Raw genomic sequence first — 21,561 nt, forward strand, 5'->3', positions numbered from 1 at the left:
ATTGGGCCGGCCAATAGGTTGCTGAGGCTAGCAGTGTGTTGCCCACATCAAGATGTATTATTCGTCTGTTTCTCCTTGTCATGGGCTGACTGGTTCAGGGCGTTGCGACAGGGCTGTCAATCACAGGCAGCACAAACCAGGGTGGGCGGGGCCTCATCGCTGGTCGGCGGGAGTGGTTGGACATTGCCGTGCCTCGGACTGTTGACGTGAAAATGGAGAAGCCGAAGAAACATTTGGGTGGCGCAGAAAAGTTGCGGCGAAAAAGATTGTAGTCTCTAGAGGTGGGAGCTGCTAAGTGTTCAAAGTTGACAGACCTATTTGGTCCTGGGCCGGCCTTAGTCACCACCCCAGCAAGTGCTGCTGGTGCGCCAGGAGAAGGGCCGACACTACAGTAAGTAGCATTAGCACGGGGCTGGCTAGGTTACATTTTAAAACATGACGTGTGTGTTCAATAAGAAGTAGAACACGTTTTATATCTATAGCTGTCATCATGTAATATGAGCTAAAAAGGTCGTGAGTGTTGTTATTTGGGTTGACTTAGTTTAATTATATATGCCAAAGGTTGGTTTCATGTGACATCACAACATTCTAAAGAGCCCATAGTTGAACAGTGAGTGACCCCCTTTCCATCGGACTGGACCAGCAGCGCCAGCGTGTTACTGGGCAGCACATTCTCGCATATTCTGCTGCTTGTCCCTTCCTATCGGCCGCTTATGAGAGGCGCATCGGCCGCAAATGCAGCGCGACAGCGCCCATGGTCGATCAGAAAATATAATTTTAATGCTCTGCACAGATTATTATCAAAACTTATTATTTTACTTAACGCATGGCGATCAGACACAATTATTCACTGCTGTATGAAGCAGATTTGTGGTAACAGCCCCCTGCTCTTCTCCGCTCTGCTCTTTTACCTGTGGGTTAGGGTTTACCTGTGGGTTTCTTCCTGTGGGTTTTGAACTTTCCACCTTCTGTCTTTGAAGTAACTGTGTTACTAATGACCCTACATTGCAGCTCGAAAAAGAAGACGGAAAATAGTGTTAGAAGTATTTAATTATTTGTACTGAACTAGGGCTGCAGCTATCGAATATTTTTGTAATCGAGTACTCTATCGAATCTTTTTTTAGATTAATCGAGTACTCTAATAAATTACCCTTTTGTGTTTGTAAACCATAATATAAAATAGCATGTTATAAAATATGAAAGACCTCTCAAAATGAGCAATTGCCAGTTATTCTTCAAGTTTTATTCAAAATTAAGTTTGCAAAACTTCAGCACTTCAACTTTACTTCACAGTAAACAAATGCCTGTGCAAAAAATAAGTATACAACCTGAGCCGATTTTCCCCTCGTGCGAGAATCTGCTAGCCTGCAAGCCAGACAAAAACTAGGAGGATAACTGTTGAAGTAGCGCTGCGAGCGGCTGCGTCCCAAACAGAACCAGAACCGCTCACGGCGCAAACAGCTCGCCGGCAGTTTCCCTATTAACACACGTCCGTTTTAATTTCTACACTTTTTTTCTCACACAATAACAAGGATTGTCAAGAAAGCATGTTTGCTGTGGTTTTGTCAAATTATACTGATCACAAAACATTTATTTACTTTCTTTCGTTTTCCTACACCACTCATAAATATCCGTGTCCTCCTGCAGCAATCCTGAGGGACAACAAATATCAATAACAACACAATAAAAAGTCCGACATATTGTGTAAAAACTGCTATTTTTTAGCACATTTTAAGTCTGACGTGTTGCTACCAGACGTACGGTGTGAGCTGAAACTGAGTGCTACAAACGAAAAAGTCGCACAGTGTCCACAGAATATATAGAAAAACAGGCTAAAATGCATTAACTTGTAGAGGCTCCGAGTCCGCTTGCAGAAGTGACATTTACATGTGCTGCAGCTTGGAGGATGTGGTGTTGTGGTAGGCTAAATCCATTTTACAGTATTTATACTGGACTACGTCTTCCGCCTTACGACGTGAAAAATTGTCCCACACCTTTGACATTTTCTGTCTTTTTCGCACTCCACCGGGGTTCAAATTGTCTGCCGTGGCTCAAGAGAAAGTTAAGTTACATTCGCTACTCGCGTGTGCATTCAGTCCAGTGGGCATGTGCGTCACTTATTTCGGTCCGGGTGAAACATGACCCCGTGCGTTTGCAAAGCCATGAATTAATTAAATATGAATTAAACGAATCCTCGAGGCAGAAAATTTGACTCAAGGATTTTTTGTACTCGAATTATTCGAGGTACTCGAGGAATCGTTTCAGCCCTATACTGAACATTGATCAAAGTCCGTATCAAATACCACATAGAAAGAACATTGTCTTAGTGAGGTTCTGAAGCTAAAATTAGAGTCGGAGTTCCTGAAAGCTTCTAGAAAAAGTTACATTAAGAAAACACAATTCAAAGGTCCAACCCCCTTTCTTCATGCTCCCCTTTCTTCATGCTACTCTTCTAAGTAACACCTCCGAAATACAGGAGAATGCCAGATGTAGTGGACATAGCCAAACAATCATCAAAACATAAACATTACATCAAGTAACTTTATCTTTTGGACCCGTTGTTGTCACAGTTTCTGCCACAATTCCTAACATAGCACACCTGTCAAACAATTGAGTATGCTAGCTAATATAGCTAGCCTGACTCTGTCTATGCTTCATTTTCAGCTGCTCTAAGTCCAGAATAGAATAGAATAGAATAGAACTTTTCACTGTAGTGGAAAATTTCCTTAGGCTCTCAAAAACAAAAACAAAAAACATCTGGACAAACATACATTCATGTGACACTATGTATTACTAGTGGATTTTACGTTGGTTAAGGATCATTACAGCACTAGGAAAAAATGACTTCTTATAAATATTTGGTTGCCAGAGGCACCCTGTAACGTCTTCCAGAGCTCAAGGGTTCAAACTGACAGAAGAGTGGATGACGGCTGTCTGCTATAATGTTTTGCAGTTTTCCTCGTCCTTTCAACAGCCAGTTGGGAGATATTTTTGTGGTCTGCCAACTATTTTATCTGCCCATGAGACAATTCACACAAGTTTGGCCTTTGATCTACAGCTAACATGACCATGGACGTAATTTTCACTTTAGAAGTGGGGGGGACACGGGGGTGGCGGTGGGAGGGGTATCTTTACAGTATGTTCTAATAGGAAACAGGCTTCAACACAAAAGGTTGTTTTCTGCTTGGTCCTAGAGCTCAACCAGTGTCAATTTAATATAAAGTAATATTGTTTTTGGATGGTAAAAAGTGCAGGGGTCAAAACTTGACTTTGGAAAAAGTGGGGGGGACATGTCCCCCCGTCCCCCCCCCCCCCCCCCAAAATTACGTCCATGAACATGACCAAACCAGGCTGGGAGAGTCAAAATTCTCTCAATAGTTGCTTTATAAACAAGCTCTGGGGTTTGCTGAATGACACCTAGGCTTCGAGGCTTTCTCAAAAGATAAAGTCTCTGTGAGCATTACTTAAAGATGTAATCAGTGTTTTCAACAACACCGAGCTGACAGTCTAAGAATGTGCCCAAGTATTTAAAATGTGCCATACTTTCAACAGGTTGGTTAGAAAGCAAAACTGGTTCCACAGTAAAATCTTTAAGAGATACAATGAGCTCCTTTGTCTTGGCTACATTAATGTCTAGCTTTCTCTGAACACACCATGACTACAGGGCAGAGATAAAAACAGGACTTCACTCATAAGAATATTGTTTTTTCATTAATCACAACATTAGATTCCTGCACATAGAGAAGTTTGTGCAGAGGGACGGAATGTCAGAGAGCAGCCGGATGGATGGAGCATGAGCCAATCATTAAGAACAGGACATTCACAATGATTGGTTTAGGTTATTTTTGTACATTTCAGAGGTGATTACAACTATTCCTGTTTTTTACAAAACAATAAATTTGTTCATGGTAAAAGGGTTGCTGTCTACTGTTGCTACATGTTTGCTTAGAAAGGGGATTGCTGTAGACCAGGGGTGTCAAACTCAAACTCACACGGGGCCGAAATGAAACTCTGGGACGGAGTCGAGGGCCAAACTTAATATTTTTTGAAAAAGTGATGGCAAATCTGCACATTTTCTTTATCAACATATATGCAATTTTGAACCTTTAAATTTGGAAACAAACATATTTCTGCATTAACACTGAATGTGGAATAACCAAATTACACACGAGCAAGTCAGTTTTAAATAAAAGGCATCAGTGGTATTCATTACTTGTGGTATAATCAGTATTTTTAAAATCTATTCAGGATTTATGTTTTCTTGTTTATTCATTTTTCTTATTTTTTATTCTCCTTTTTTTCTCCTGTAATAAGTGTCATCGCTGCTGTGACAGCTTTCCCCAATGAGGAACAATAAAGGGATTTTCTATTCTATTCATCTATCTGCAGCCTTTCCACTTCCTGTTTACTGTAGGCTAAATCTTTTCTCACGTGCCAACAACAAAATAAAAATATCATTTTATCTTAAATGAAAATGCAACATCTCACCTGTTAACTTTCATGTTTTGGAGCAGAAAAAGAGCATAAAACCAACATATTTAAAGCTCAGTTTGTTCCACTGGTTTACTGTGATGCTCACCTGTTCCAGCCAGATACCTGCATCATGGGGCTGATCTGAGCTGAGGAGGAGACTCCTGTTGTTTTGTTAATCTTCATCATGATAATGACAACATTAGATGACAACAGGAGCTCACATAGGTTTGTGCTGATTAACATGTCTGAGCAGCTTGACCACGTTGTTGTGTGTCGGGGAGGAAACACAACTACAGCAGCTGGTTTGAGCGTGTCGCTGTTCGCTGGAGTTATATCAGCTCTGTCTGGATGTTAGTTGGAAAAATTTCTCTTTCAGTCGTGAACACATTACTGAGCAGTTAAAGTCTCCGTTTCTGGGCTTCAACGTCAGAAAATAGCTGAGTGAACTCGGCGCTGAGTGAGAGGAGTGTATGGCGTTTAAAGCGTGCCACAACCCGTGCACGCGCATTGGGTCCACAGCGCGCGTGTGAACGGGACTCGCGAGCGCAAATATACATGGCAGCGCGCGTGTGAACGGGACTCGCGAGCGGAAATATACATGGCGAGAGGTCATTTGTGCACTGAGAGGGAGCAAACTGTGTCTGTGAGCGCACAAGGATGTGCACAAGTGACAAACCTGCGTGCGCGCGTTGTCAACGAGCACACGGCAGAGGAAAACGTGCGCGCGCGGCAGCCTCTGTGCGCGCTCGGCAGCCTCTCTGTGCGCTCGGTTTCTGACTCCTGCTCGCTCGGCTGTAAGGGCTTTTGGCACTCTGGAGGCGTGGCCTGTGGCAGATCTTCTCTGCCCTCTGATTGGTTAGTTCACCCCGCACTTTACCCTCTATCTATATAAAAAAGTCTGAAATTCAGTAGTTGCTGGCATAGTTCAGCTGGGAGAGCGGGGTGACTCTCGCCCTGGAGGATCCAGGTTCGAGTCTGGGCAAGGACAATGCAGTAGATGTCATCTTAATTTTTCTTAATTTCAGGTATTTTACAGTTGTGACCGTTCAACTGTCATTAAACGTCAGAATGTTTGCTGGGCAGTGTTTTAAAAAGTGCACATAAGCTAGATGGTTTTAACCATATAAAATTACATTTTTTGTGATACTGGAAAAATACATACTGAAATAAAACTACTGGTTGAAAACTTTATGACTGTGATTGTACAATATATGACTCACTAATACACTGCAAACTCCCTTAGAGTGGGGCTTCCAGAGAGAGAGAGAGAGAGAGAGAGAGAGAGAGAGAGAGAGAGAGAGAGAGAGAGAGAGAGAGAGAGAGAGAGAGAGAGAGAGAGAGAGAGAGAGAGAGAGAGAAGTTCTTGCCTCATTAATGTATTGTTTATTTTTTTCAGTATTTAATTGACAAATTATCCTTTCAAATAATTAATTGATGAGTTACATAATTGTCCATTTAGAATTGTTGAATGGACTGAGTAAAGTTTGGTGCACTTTATATATTTCAAAACATGTTTTTTTTTAATGATGCATATAAATAATTTAAATGTTAATTTAATGAAATATTTCTATTTTTTCATTACCTCACCCTTGTTTTGACAAAAACGGAACCTTGCTGGATAATATCATGGAGAAACTATTTGTTCACAGTACATGGCTCAGTGAGGATCTGTGTAAAGGAGGAGATACTCAGAAATCTGTCTGCAGATTGTTACAACCCAGACTGGAAGTGGTGGGCTGTAATAAGAAAGGAGACCAAACAGAGGAGTGGGGGTTCAACAACTGATTTATTTAACAAAAGTAAGGATTTACTAAAGCAAGTTAGTGAACAGAAAATGGCCAGTGAGGAATCTCCACCACACAGGAGAGACCCAGTGAAAGCAGAAAAACAGTAGGCTTTGTAGGCAGCACCACACCCTGAGCCCAGGTGCCTCCAAGGCTGCTTAACGAGCTGCCTACAACAGAAGAAAAACACAATTAAACACAAATGAAAACCCAATGAGACGGTGGGGGCATCACAACACGTTCAGGACTACCCAAACACCAGTAATTCTTGACTGCACTGATCTGCTTTAGTAAATCCTTACTTTGGTTAAATAAATCAGTTGTTGAACCCCCCACTCCTCTGTTTGGTCTCCTTTCTTATTACAGCCCACCAATTCCAGTCTGGGTTGTAACAATCTGCAGACAGATTTCTGAGCATCTCCTCCTTTGGTATACAGATCCTCACTGAGCCAAGTACTGTGAACAAATAGTTTCTCCGTGATATTATCCAGCAAGGTCTTGTTTTTGTCAAAACAAGGGTGAGGTAATGAAAAAATAGAAATATTTCAATAAATTAACATTAAAATTATTTATATGCATAATAAAAAAAACATGTTTTGAAATATATAAAGTGCACCAAACTTGACTCAGTCCATTCAACAATTCTAATGGACAATTATGTAACTCATCAATTAATTATTTGAAAGGATAATTTGTCAATTAAATGCTGAAAAAAATAAACAATACATTAATGAGGCAAGAACTTTTTAAACTTGAACATACCTACACCCACAAGTCTATTTTTACCTGGTTAAAACCATCTAGCTTATGTGCACTTTTTAAAACACTGCCCAGCAAACATTCGGACATTTAATGACAGTTGAACGGTCACAACTGTAAAATAATATCACAGGAATTAGGAAAGAATAATATGACATCAATTCTATGTTACTTGGCCGGACTCAAACCTGGATCCTCCAGAGTGAAAGTCACCCGCTCTCCCAGCTGAGCTATGCCAGCAACTGCTGAATCTCAGATTTTGTTATATAGATAGCTAGAGAGTAAAGTGCGGGGTGAACTAACCAATCAGAGGATAGGGAAGATCTGCCACAGGCCACGCCTCCAGAGTGCCAAAACTCCTCACAGCCGAGCGAGCGGAATTAGAAACCGAGCGCGCAGAGGCTGCCGAGCGTGCAGAGAGGCTGCCGCGCGCGCACGTTTTCCTCTGCCGTGTGCTCGTTGGCAATGCGCGCACGCAGGTTTGTCACTTGTGCACATCCTTGTGCGCTCACAGACACAGTTTGCTCCCTCTCAGTGCACAAATGACCTCTCGCCATGTATATTTTCGCTCGCGAGTCCCGTTCACGCGCACGCTGCCATGTATATTTTCGCTTGCGAGTCCCGTTCACACGCGCGCTGTGGACCCAATGCGCGTGCACGGGTTGTGACACGGGTCTGACGCGATAGGAGTGTAAATAGTCCGAGACAGCGGAGCTGCAGACACCCGGCAGAAGACGCTAGAAAAAACACAAAGGAGGGGGCGCTTCGGCTCCGCGCTGACGCCGCAAAGCATCATGGGAGTTGAAGTCTTTGCGGTAAAATCGGCCAGCGGGCCAGTTTTAATATATTTTTGATATTTATCTCGCGGGCCACATAAAAATGCTTCGCGGGCCGCATCCGGCCCGCGGGCCTTGACTCTGACATATGTGCTGTAGACACTGACACCAGTCAGTAAAACGTGGCTTATCTCAGCAAAGCTTCTAAAAAGGCTCTTTTTTCTAAATCTGGACCTCTGATGTAACCAAAGGGAGTTCGAAGCTAGGCACTGCCTCAGCTCAGTGCGGAGAGTAGCTAGTTTTAGGGTAGAGAGGTCATGTTATCCGATCAGTGTGTGTTTACTAGTTTTGGATTGTGTTCATTTTGCAGTAGCTAGAGCAGTAGGGCAGGTTGTCTGGTAATGGGAAGGTTACAGGTTTGATTCCAGCTTCCACCAGAGAATGCTGCTTTTGGGTCCCTAGTCAAAACATTTAGAGAGCAAACTCCAGTTTTTTTAATATTAAAAGATGTCCAGAAATACTATTTGACATGCTTATTGTGGGTATTTGGTTTTACATATTTTGACTGAAAAGTGGCCATTGACAGCAAATCTTCTAAAACACTTTAAAAAAAAATCTGAACCTTTTACGTAATGATGGGGAGTTAAACGCCAATCCTGCCAGAAGCTGAGTGTGATGAGTTGTGTTACGGAGTGTGTGTGTATTCACTAGTTTTGCACTACGTACATTTATCTTAAAAATTGCAAACTATTTTGTTTGTGGAGGCTGTACATACTCCAGCGGGTCCGGACATCAAGTCGGGTTTCCAAATAAGAGAATGAACGGCACCATCTTGGTGAATAATAAATAGCCTGTATTTGAATTAGTGCCTCTTAGAGTCCTGGAACCCCCCAAGGCACTTTACAACACAATCAGTCATTCACCCATTCACACACACATTCACACCCTGGTGGGGATGAGCTATGATGTAGCCACAGCTGCCCTGGAGCGCACTGACAGAGGTGAGGCTGCCAAGCACTGGCGCCACCGGTCAATTCCATTTCCGGTCGGTAACAAGATGGCGCCTGTGCTTGGCTTAGCCGCGGTCAACTGCCACTTTTTCAAACTTTTCTCCACTAACCTCTGTAGCTGTCCCCCGGATCAAGGAAGAAATAAGAGAGCCTCGACGGGTGCAGTGTTTTACTTGACTGATTTAATCAAGCAATGCTGTAAGTACATGAAAACTAAAAGGGGAACACAAAATACATTCATTCAGATGTTCAGTCTTCATACAGTTTTAACTCAGACATTAATCAAATAAAGTACAAAACATCAAAATATCAGCTTAATAAACAATTACAGCTCAAAACATGTACCTCGCTCCGCCTTCCAAGGAGCTGCAATGTGTAAATTTCCATCAGAGTCCGTCACGCGTCGTGTAAGCTTCAACAAGAGCTGCCATAAGGCACATGCGCACTATAAGTCTTTGTGTTTCTGGTTTGAGCTGGAGCTACAACTCGTCACTGACTAGGCAACAGAGCCCCCCAGCTGGGCATTACTTGTAACTGCACAGACATGCATTGACAAAGAAAAAACGGACCTTTACAACGTCCTCTTTTTCACCTTGCATCTGTCTGCGATCCTCTTCAGTAGTGTCCCTGCTACCATCTCCTATGATCGCCAGACTCTTTTGTCCTTCCGTTTGTTCACGATCGCCCAAGATGCACCGAGGACGTACCTGATCGGCGTGCTGGCCCAGAGCCAAATGATTCCTACCAGGATGCCTCCAGCGATGTTTGTCCGGTCCCGGGAAAACGTTGGAGGAAAAGAGGTAAACGAGCAGGAATCCAGGTGCGAATAAGACTTCTCTTAAAGCGTGGTTTATCTAGAAAACATCGGTGTGATCTTCTAGCTTCTTGTCCTTTGTTTGGCGACTTGAGAGCCACTTCCGCATTCCCGCCAGGCTGCGTTGCGGCGCGGTTTCTCCGTCCAAGTTTTTCAAGGTCGGTTTATCCTCATTCCTCAGTGGTTTCTCCTCCTGTTCCCTCCATAAGTGGTTGTTATAAACACCGTGGATCTAACCCTGCTAATTTACGTCCACTAACTCCAGCTGTTTCTGTAGTTTCTGATTCCTCCACCTAACTCAGCATGGCTCTATTAAACACCTGCTCTGTTAACAGTAAGTCCTTCCTGCTTAATGATCGAATTCTGTCTAAAAACCTGGATTTTCTGTTTCTGACTGAAGTTTGGCAGCAAACATCTGATTATTCTGGTCTGATTGAACTTTGCCCAAGTGGTTATTCTTTTTCTAGCCAGCCCCGGGGTTCTGGTCGTGGTGGAGGCCTAGCTGTTGTTTTCAGAGACCATCTTCCATGTAGCTCTACAACCTCTGGTCACTTTTCTTCCTTTGAACTGCAGCTGATTAAAGTCGGGCGTGTAACGTGAGGAAATATGGGTTTTCTGTCACAATGGTGGTGTTGGACGCAGCTGGGTCATAGCTGGGTCGCTGAGAACTTTCACCCACAGATTAAGACCTGAACGCCAGCGAGTCTGGGAGGAAACCATAACATCTGCCACCTGCAGTCTACCAGAAGATGTGTTTACATGAGTTGTACCCAGACCAAGTCAAAACATAAAGTTTAAACTTCTTTTTCTTGATTTTAATGTTAAAATAACCATTATCATTTTGCTCATTATAAATGTGTTTAATCAAATGAATGACTATTATGCTTTGGGGTAATTATAATGGATTAATGAATCCACACTTAAGTAGATAATGTTGAATGTGTGGTACTGACCTTCACACTCAAGCACACAAACATTCACACACACCCACACACATCTGCCCACAGTAAACTCCAGACACATTTGATGACGCACATGTTTTGCTTTGAGAAGAGAGGTTTTTGGTAAGTTTTCAGTTTTATGATTCAGTTCGTGTTGGACAACGAGAGAGAACAGACCTGAAAACCAAAGGGGGGGGCAGAGCCTGTTGGCTCGTTCTTCCCCCCTTTCACGCTGTTTCTGCCAAGCCAGGCAGAATAGCTGAATCGCGACTTCTAACGAAGACTCATTACCGAGTCTTTTGATTTCTGAGTGAATTAACTTAAGAAAGCGCATCGATAAAACGCTCTACCATCCACGTGTACCGAGGGCAACTCTGGACCGGTTCCGTTCGACACCTACGTCTCCTGTCAGCCGCCGGTGTCATCTGGATGAACCACAACATCCTCCACGGCCCGGATCCGAAAGAGGGTCCACAAGAGTTCGGTGAGACAGAGCACGGTTTTAGCGTTTGATGCGGTTCTCTGATAAGACCTAAGTTTATCCAAACCATCACTTCACTCAGACACCTGTTTCTTCCTGAAGCAAAATCAGACTCACACACGCATTCATGTCACAACATTCTCAATCTTCATAAATTCACCAGAAGGTCTATTTGAGCAAGAACAGCATATAAACTGTTAAAAGATTGTCCCACAAAGTTGCCAATGTGATTGTTATTTCCTGTTTGTCAATTTTCAAAATCATTAGTTTAATTTGAAGAATTAAAACTGTTAATCCTTCAAACTTGTTTCCTCATTGAACTGAAACACAGACACTCAGATATTATCGGCAGTTTATGGATGAAAACAACCTTTGAGTCTTCTGAACAATATAAAATTTGGTTATTGATTTATTAAAATTAATATTCCGAATTAATACGTAGCATGGTTTCTCTTTCATAAAAGAGCATAAATCCATAACGCTACATTAATGGCGAGCGTATCCAGTCTTCTATATCTGCGATATGTCTGATTCCTAACATCTAAAAGCTACAAACAACGCTTTTCTCTGTGTTTCACTTTGATGTCTTATTTTGAAAAACCGGAAATTGTTCCGCTGAAGTCACTCTTCCGGGAGACGTCCGGGTGATAACTTGACGGAGAAGATCTCCGATCTCAAATTGACCGCAAATTACAGACCTAACTTTGATTTATCCCATCTTCGCCTTCGGAGCGAACGTGTGAGTTGTGCTATTGACTAAATTCTGTCCATTTTGACGCGCCGCCGCGTCTCTGATCTACCCTCAGGTCGGAAAGCTACGTTTCCGCTCTGACCGTTGCTGGGTGAGCTACCGTGAGCAGCTTATCCTCAGTTCCTAAGATTAACACTAAATTCTCCGAACCTCCGAACCGAGACTACATTCTCGGACACCTTTCGTCTCAGTGTGTTGACACTGTGGGCGAGCTATTGTGGAAAATATTTCCATTGCATGGGCGATTGATCGAAGCTGAATCTAAACGGAATGCCCGTAGGCACCTACTGTTGCTTGATTGCACGGTAAACGTCGTAAGCCGGGTTATGGCCGTCACGCGTTACTGCATTCAGATTGCGTACGCTTTTTAAAGTCCGTATTACAAGCGGGGCGAGATGCCTACTTGTTAATCGGGAAAATTTGAGTCTGGTCGCTACAGACAAAGAACGCTAGACCTGGCCGGAGAGCTAAGCTAGCACCACAGTTAGACAAAAAGGGAACGCGTCCCGTTAGATTGTCAAACCATTTCTGACACAGTTAGTCTGTGTCCTCACAAAACCCGCATTGGCGGTGGTTCTTGTAAATCGCTACGGTGTGTAGAATCTACAGTTTGCTACGGTTGTCCGTCTGATAACAACACGGCAGCGTAGGGTTTATTAATTTTTTTTATTTTTTATTTTGGACCGGTGGACGGGTCGGCTTTCACAGCCTCCGTTGCTCGGTTCCATGCCTTTTTCTTCCATCTTGTGAAGTTGTGTGTATTCATTTCTCTATCAACAATTCCTTGTTTTACCCTGTGTCATAAAGTTAAGTAGGCTACGGACAGTCCTTGTTTGTGTGAGACATATTAAGGAATCTGCCCGGAGTTTTACGTCGGCTCAGAAGGTAAAAACGCGAGTTGCTCTGAACTTAATGGGAGATGGACGAGACACGACAAAATCTTTCTTGCACTGTTACACCTGGTGTAAGGTTCTCTGACGTTCTGCTTCCAGAACATGCCATGACGCAGGAGACTGTTCACCGGCCGAGCATCGCTGGTCCCTCCGCCCGCCCGAACGGGCCCGTTTTAGGCGGGTGCCGCCGGTCGGGAGCAGTGGGGACTAGTGGCTGCGGTTCGGTGCCAGCTGCACTGGGTCGGAGGTGGTTCTGGTCTGCAATTCATGACGTGAATTCATGCAACATGCTGTTTACAGTCATAACGCTTTTTCTTTACTTTTATTTCTTCCAGGGGGTCAAAAACCCACCGTCAATATCAAGGTTTGAAATAAACAACACTTTCTCTGCTGCTTTTAAGCTGAATAAATCTCTTGAGCCTATGGTTAACCTCTCTGACAAACAGGTTGTGCTTAACCCTTTGTTTCCTGATGCTTCTCCTCTGTCATCCATGTTAAAGGCTGAACATCTCTCCAGCATGGGTGTGAAATCTTCAGGCTGTGACCCACCGCTTCAGTCAGAGGTCTGTTTTACTCGTCAGTCCGCCTCATGCACAAACCAGCTTCTTTATCGGGGCGTGATGGAAAAGTCAGCCGCCGTGAAACACTTGTGGTCTCCGGACGGAGCTACCATGCCATTTAAGGGGTTTGTGCCCGGACATCTTGACCTTTATGTGAATGACCTTGTCACTTTTCAGTTTGTGACCTCTGCTAATACGGTGGCCAATTCCTTTCTCCTTTCACAGGGGTGTGACTTAGTCTCGGGCCTCTGTGCTCTCTTTCCTGTGATTTCTCTTACAGGTGACCACGACGACACAGAAAACCCTGCGGTTTCCAGCAGTCCTGTGGTCAGTGGCGATATTAAAGGTGGCTCGGTGGTTGCTGCGCACACCTCTCTCACGGGCTCGGGAAGGCAACCCGGCCCGGGAGGTGTAGGTGCGTGCAGTGATGCTATGCTCGGGGCCCCTCCTGACAAAGGGGGGGTGCTGAGTGGCTCTGAGTTTTCCATTGCGGACTTCAACCGGTTCGGGGGAACGCCTCCTCCGAGCGGGCGGGTCATTGCAGAAATCGACACTGACCTTCCACCAATTCAGCTGACAACATTGACCTCCGACCCGGAGTTAGGTGCTGCACCTTCTACGGGGCGGAGTTCTAGTCAGTCTGTAAATACTCTGGTTAAACCGGGTTTTTCTGATTCAGTGTGGGAACCTCCATCATTCTTGGGAATAAAGTATTCTTGGCTTCAGTTTTCAGGACAGACCATGTTCCTAAAGCTAGTGTCATGTCTGTATCTGATTCTAAACATAGCTAGGTTTGCTTTGACACCCGTGACACAACCATCCTTGGATCACTCCTTTTCAGAACCTCCAAGTCCAACACCTCCAGGTCTTTGGACATCTGAACACCTACTCTTTCAGCACGATCCAGGTGACACTGTGCATCTTCTTGGTAATAGGGCTTTTAAGAGCTTAAGAACTGTTTGTTATGCTTCTCCTGTCTCACAGACATGGCATAGGTTTGAGCAACAAAAGGGGGGTGGGGAGCCTCCTCCTGCTTTGCGAGCATCATTTTCGCATTTCCAGTTCACTACTATTTCTGATCACAACAAAGTCGCCTCCGTAAAGCTGCAACACAACTTTGAGCAGGTAAAATCAGGTTCTGATCTAACAGCTAAACCATCAGCTTCGCTCCAGTTCCAAACGGGACCCTCAGGTAAATTCAAACAAGTTTCCCTGTGGGTTCGTAACACAAGATACAAACAGTTTGATAACCAAATCGCTTATGAGCCTGCTCCCACAGATACGTCCAAACTCGTGTCTCTGTGGGTCCGCAATACCAGATTCAAAACTCTATTCTGATCGGATTCTTTTACACTGACTGGTGGACCGTTACAAATTCTCTCGTTTGTGGGATGAATTTTTAACAAATGTGATATCCTTTGGGTTTTTTTTTTCGGGTTACCTGCCTCCAGCCAGGGTCCTGTTACTAACTCACATCTTTAGGGATTACTAACCTACTGATTTACATTTTTAGAACTGATTTACATCTCTATCTTTTTATTAGTGCTTTGTGTAGCATGATTATATTTGATAGCAAATTTAATTTAATTTTGTTACTATTTCCCTTAAAGGGCCACAAGCCAGTTTGCCCTTCATTTTCATGATTATTTCCTTTATATATATGCCTTTAATTAGTGCAGCCTGCTGAGTTTCACATATCAGTGAGGATTTGCTTTCTTTTATTTGTGTTTTCTCTGCATCACGTTTTTACATGACATGTAGAGCAGGGTGCAGAACATTTCTTCTTTAGATAATTCACAGAAGGCATCCACATTTTCCCAGAGGCACCCATAGATAGGTTTTGATTGATTTCTTTGTTTTGCATCAAATGCTATCTATCGTGTGGGCTGTCTCACTTTGTCTCCTTCTCCGAGCTCGTATGGACTACATCCCATCAGAGGGGTCGTCTTCACCATCCTTCAACTGGTTTCCTGTCGCATGGGGCTTCGGTCGTGGTTCGAGATGGGTCGAGGTCTGCACCGGACTTCGCCTGGACTACGCCTGGGGAATACATCACCTGCCCAGCTCCGTGTGACACACGAGCTGCTTATCCTTTGCATACCTTTGCATTATTGCTGATGAAAATTAACTGCTATTGAAATAGCTCTGCTTTCAAGATTCCTAAGTGGATTACTTTACAATGATTGCAACAGTTTTGGCCTTAATCATCTGATCAGGATAGACTCCCTTCTACACGAGACCTGTGGTGACGCTTCATCGTTCCTGCCTTCATCTGGGATGTCTACCTTCACGAGTACATCACGTTATTGTGGTTGTGACGTCAGGTGGCCTCTGCTTGACCTCCATGTCGTCACAAAAAGGGGGGAATGTAACGTGAGGAAATATGGGTTTTCTGTCACAATGGTGGTGTTGGACGCAGCTGGGTCATAGCTGGGTCGCTGAGAACTTTCACCCACAGATTAAGACCTGAACGCCAGCGAGTCTGGGAGGAAACCATAACATCTGCCACCTGCAGTCTACCAGAAGATGTGTTTACATGAGTTGTACCCAGACCAAGTCAAAACATAAAGTTTAAACTTCTTTTTCTTGATTTTAATGTTAAAATAACCATTATCATTTTGCTCATTATAAATGTGTTTAATCAAATGAATGACTATTATGCTTTGGGGTAATTATAATGGATTAATGAATCCACACTTAAGTAGATAATGTTGAATGTGTGGTACTGACCTTCACACTCAAGCACACAAACATTCACACACACCCACACACATCTGCCCACAGTAAACTCCAGACACATTTGATGACGCACATGTTTTGCTTTGAGAAGAGAGGTTTTTGGTAAGTTTTCAGTTTTATGATTCAGTTCGTGTTGGACAACGAGAGAGAACAGACCTGAAAACCAAAGGGGGGGGCAGAGCCTGTTGGCTCGTTCTTCCCCCCTTTCACGCTGTTTCTGCCAAGCCAGGCAGAATAGCTGAATCGCGACTTCTAACGAAGACTCATTACCGAGTCTTTTGATTTCTGAGTGAATTAACTTAAGAAAGCGCATCGATAAAACGCTCTACCATCCACGTGTACCGAGGGCAACTCTGGACCGGTTCCGTTCGACACCTACGTCTCCTGTCAGCCGCCGGTGTCATCTGGATGAACCACAACATCCTCCACGGCCCGGATCCGAAAGAGGGTCCACAAGAGTTCGGTGAGACAGAGCACGGTTTTAGCGTTTGATGCAGTTCTCTGATAAGACCTAAGTTTATCCAAACCATCACTTCACTCAGACACCTGTTTCTTCCTGAAGCAAAATCAGACTCACACACGCATTCATGTCACAACATTCTCAATCTTCATAAATTCACCAGAAGGTCTATTTGAGCAAGAACAGCATATAAACTGTTAAAAGATTGTCCCACAAAGTTGCCAATGTGATTGTTATTTCCTGTTTGTCAATTTTCAAAATCATTAGTTTAATTTGAAGAATTAAAACTGTTAATCCTTCAAACTTGTTTCCTCATTGAACTGAAACACAGACACTCAGATATTATCGGCAGTTTATGGATGAAAACAACCTTTGAGTCTTCTGAACAATATAAAATTTGGTTATTGATTTATTAAAATTAATATTCCGAATTAATACGTAGCATGGTTTCTCTTTCATAAAAGAGCATAAATCCATAACGCTACAGGCGTAAGGACCTGTTCTACTGTGCTGTGGTCTATCGTCCACCTGGTCCAAACAGTTCTTTCCTTCAGGAGTTTAGTGACTTTCTATCCTCCACTGTGAAGCTGTCCAGACTGGTGATTGTTGGTGACTTTAACATCCACGTTGATGATTCCTCTGATCACTTTGCCATGAATTTCTCTAGCCTTATGGACTCCTTTCAGCTTTACCCAGCATGTTTCTGGCCCCACACACACCAGGGGTTACACTCAAGGGCCTTGTTTTTACCCTGAGTCTAAATGCTGACATTGTTTGTCCTGAGGACGTTTATATTTCTGATCACCACTGCATTTTCTTTAACTTGTCAGTTTCTGCGTCCCCACCTCCTGCTCGCCGTATGGTGAGTTCTCGTTTCCTTAATGAGAGCACAGCTAGCAATTTTTCTGCTGCTTTTGATCCACCCTGTTCTTCCGATAATGACCCAGATTCCTTAACTTCTCAGTTTAACCAAGCCCCCACAATGCAGGTCAGAGATTGAAGCCAACGCGGAAGTGAAATAAATTGCAGTTTCACCCTAATCCGCTGGGGGCTGGAGTCAGAAGCGACCAAATCCTCATTGACTCCCATGTTAAAAATACCAATTTCACAGCAGAAATAAACATGTTTACAGCCTGGTTCCAAAACATGTTTTTTGTTTAAATGATCGTTTATACTCATGACAACTCTGAGGGGGGGGGGGGGGGGATTTTTTTCTCACTCTTCTGTTTAAGTGTATTAAAAGCCTAAAATTTTGTAATATTAATGAGCATCAGACCCACGTGACCGCAGCCTCAGACCCATGTGACCACAGAGCTAGCTCCATGGAAAGGCCTCAGTCTGAGACTCGGTCTCGCTTGAAAACTGTTCCGCAATTTTTAGTCTCTGAACTTAGTTGTAGCATTTGTGTATTCTTTTTTGGATATTACTTGTGCAATTGTTGGACAAAATTACTTGCTGTGGTATTAATTGCACTAATATAGCATCCCTAACCCTCCACTTCATTTTTTTCAGTAAGTAAAATTATATTTATGTATGTATGTTGATGATTTTAGGTCACTGCTGCTCTTGCACTAGCTGAGCTTAGATTTTAACATGTACTGTTTAACCATGAAATTTAAATGTAATAGGGTAAAACCCACTGCATTTAACATAATGCTGCATTTTAGAAAATGGGTTGAACTATAACATGTTGGTGGAGCTGTGTTCCAACTATCGGTATGGTCCCCACCCCACAGCTCGCCGCATCTCTGATCACCGCAGCGCTTGTCTGCCGGCTTGTGGAGCTCTGGGATGGAAAACGATGTTTTCCACCCGGTTCTCCCCCGCAGCAGCATGCGCATCTCTGATCGCAGCGGCGCTTGTCTGCTACGCAGCTGCCGGCTTGTGGAGCTCTCAGAGTCCTCTGTGTTCCACCCAGTTTTACCCAGCGGTCAGCCCGACGTATCTCTGACTCAGAAGCTCTGGTGTTGTGCACAGTTAACTCTGGTTGTAGCTAGGTTGCTACCTCCGTTAGCTTAGCTCCCACCTCCGTGTTAGCTTTGGGTTAGCTTGTAGCTGCATTAGCTTCAGTTTGACGGGTGTCGTCATTTGATCCCAGCCTTACAGCCCCACCCTCAGCTCCACCTCTTTTCCCTTTTGTGGAATTGCCTGGGCTTGATGGAACCTGTGACATGGTCAAAATGGCAGTGGTGGCCACCTCCCATCTCATCTTTCTGAGCGCTCCTTTTCTCTGTGGCCGTCTCCAAGTTTAGGTCCTCCACCACCTCCCTTACCCATGGTGTCCCACAAGGTTCTGTGCTGGGGCCTCTGCTCTTCCTCCTCTATCTGCTTCCTCTTCAGCACATCCTGAGCTCCTTCAAAGGAATCTCCTACCATCTTTATGCAGATGACATCCAACTGTACATCTCCTTTAAGCCCCATGAGATGTCTAAGCTGCAGCTGTTACACACCTGCTTAGACTCTATCAAAACCTGGATGGCTGGGAGCTTTCTTCACCTGAATGAAGATAAGACTGAGATCCTCATCTGTGCCCCAGACAAGCTGGTTCCCAAAGTCAGAGACTCTCTTGGCCAGCTTGCTTCTCACACCAAACCTTCCGTCAGGAATCTTGGTGTGACCTTTGACCCGGCTCTCACCCTGGATTCTCATGTCAGTTCTCTTGTTCGCTCTTCCTTCTTCCATTGTGCCCCACTCTGAACTTGAGACAGTTATCCACACCTTCATCTCCTCACACTTAGACTACGGTAACTCTCTTTTCACGTGTCTGAGCAGAACCTCCCTGAACCGTCTACAGGTGGTTCAGAATGCCTGTGCTCGGCTTCTGACCAAGTCCTCCAAACACACCCACATCATCCCGCTTCTCCTCCAGCTTCATTGGCTGCCAGTCAACTTCAGGGTTCATTTCAAGATCCTGGTTCTGGTCTATAGGGCCTTACATGGACAAGCACCATCTTACATTGGTGATCTTCTTAGTCCCTACACCCCCAGCAGGTCCCTGAGGTCCAGTGATCAAAGCCTACTGGTTGTGCAGCGCACCAGGCTAAAGACCAAAGGTGACAGATCATTTGCTGCTGTGGCCCCCAGACTCTGGAACTCTCTCCCCCTGAGCCTGAGATCAGTGGACTCAGTGGACTCCTTCAAAAAAAGCTGAAGACTCACTTGTTCAAAGTGGCTTTTGTATGACCGTCTTCACCACTCTCTCTTTATTCTGCTCTCCCCACCAATGCTGGACTGACCATAGGGCATAGCGGGCAAATGCCCGCTGGGCCGACCCTTTCATCTTTTATGGGCCGGTGTGTCTGTTTTGTTTTTTTTCTGGCCTCTAGTTGTTGCGGACAACTTCTCCTCGCCACGCGACGCCTCGTAAAAGTTGGTGGATTGGCCAATTGGTCATAATACACTCTGGGCTGGACCAGTAACCAGGGGTCTGATGCACCCGCCAGTTGTTTGAGTCTCAGTAAACAGACAGACGAGATTAACAAAATGGAGAACAAAAAACGGAAAAGAGGAGCGGAGAAAATTCGACTAAAAGAAACTGGCCCTTTAGACAGATGCTGGCAAATGTGTTAAAATCTCACAGTCGTTTGGCAGTGAAGGTTCAAGTAAAATCAATTTAGGAAGTGATGGAGCCTCAGCCCAGTGACAGGTTGGAGAAGAAAAGAGGGAGGAGGAGGAGAAACCCGAGCCGGCTGCCTGTCCAAGTGGCAGAACCGAATTTCAGGTAAGAAGTTATCTGGGTCAAATATAAACCAAGTTCAGAAGTGGTTTATTGTCATTGTCCTCAAGAATCACAGATGTTTCTCACTCTAGATTCTCCGGGTCATAACTTCTGAATTCCTAATCGAATAAAAATAATTCAGACGGTTTCTAAATGTACATAAAACGAGCTTTCCAACGAGGTATCACATGATGTAATTCATGTTCCTCCAAAAATCACTATTAGAAGGAAACCAGCTTTGCAGCGTCACAGAAAGAAATGGAGGAACCGCGACGGGAGAGCGAGAACCGAAAAGAGGAGATGATCTGTTCATCTTCATCAGCAGCTTTTATAAAGTTATGGAAACGTCACAAATAAAATCCACCTGGTTGGTCAGGTGTCCCAGAAGGCTGTTTCTGTAGATGGTGACATGAGGAGGGACAGATTAAAGTCACACTGGTTTTTATTTGAACACTCAACTGTTTACTAAATGATTCAGCTTCATTCCAGCATTATTTATACTTACAATAAATATTTATTTAGCTGAAAATATAATTTTATCAGTGCAGAATTTTATTAGTTGACTTTTTGTAATGAAATGTTTACATTTAACCTTTTATCTGCTTATTGATCTTCATAATGCTGGTAGAAATGTAGCTACAGCTGTGAAGTAGCCTATGAGTGTTATTTTATGATACCTAGTATTTATTTTACTGTATCCCGTTCTCTGGACCAGAGCATAGACCTGTGGTCACAGACAGGCTGCAGTCATTAAACTGGTAATTGTGAGGTCAGGGGTCACACTGTTTTCTGAGTCTTTGCAGTTCTGAGTTTAAATACCGGTAGTTCTTTTGACATGGTTTGCTCAAGTTATTTTGAAGTTCCTGTTTAGTAATAAATGTAAAGAAAATTCAAATCCATTTATTTTTTTCATTTAAGCTGCAGTTTTACAGACGTTAATAAACATAAACACAAATACAAACCAGACACTGAAAGCTGAGGTTGTTCTGGAACAAGGAGCAGAGTTACAAACATTTTAAATTTTATTACAATTTTAAAGCCATAAAACAAAAAAAAAAATACTTGTTATATTTATGGTCATAAGAGGGTTAACCGTGATAAATGTTCCACCTCCCATAAAGAGATGGTAAAAGTGAATGTGAGCATAATTATATACGTTTTATTACTTTATTATGTATTTTTTATTATTGACTATTACTCCAAAGGGTTCAGATGAAGGCAACTGGACTTTTTTGGTTTCTTTAAAACGTTTCACTTCTCCTCTGAGGAGCTTTGTTAGTTCTAACTGGAATATGGGAGAGTCAAGCTTGTAAGCTGTAGCTGTCTGTTGTTATTTAAAGAGCAGAAACTACTCTGAGTACCCCGCCTCTCCATCTCCTGATGAGTCGTTAGCCTCTATTGG

At 43.6% G+C, this 21,561-nt stretch overlaps 1 protein-coding gene across 1 annotated transcript; it reads left to right on the top strand.

Annotated features, from left to right (window-relative positions):
• Positions 1 to 12,440: 12,440 nt before the first annotated feature.
• LOC139066396 (uncharacterized) lies at positions 12,441 to 16,744 on the top strand. Its single transcript, XM_070548941.1, has 2 exons — positions 12,441 to 12,674; positions 12,782 to 16,744. Exon 2 carries the CDS (start codon positions 12,790 to 12,792, stop codon positions 14,578 to 14,580), a length of 1,791 nt encoding a protein of 596 aa, XP_070405042.1. The 5' UTR covers positions 12,441 to 12,674; positions 12,782 to 12,789; the 3' UTR covers positions 14,581 to 16,744.
• The last annotated feature ends 4,817 nt before the right edge of the window (positions 16,745 to 21,561 follow it).

This window comes from Nothobranchius furzeri, chromosome 2, assembly GCF_043380555.1.
Source record: "Nothobranchius furzeri strain GRZ-AD chromosome 2, NfurGRZ-RIMD1, whole genome shotgun sequence".
In the NCBI taxonomy this organism is placed as follows: Eukaryota; Metazoa; Chordata; class Actinopteri; order Cyprinodontiformes; family Nothobranchiidae; genus Nothobranchius; species Nothobranchius furzeri.

What these genes read in the sequence shown, in the direction of transcription:
- LOC139066396 (XM_070548941.1), top strand. Translation starts at nt 12,790, where the DNA reads ATGACGCAGGAGACTGTTCACCGGCCGAGCATCGCTGGTCCCTCCGCC.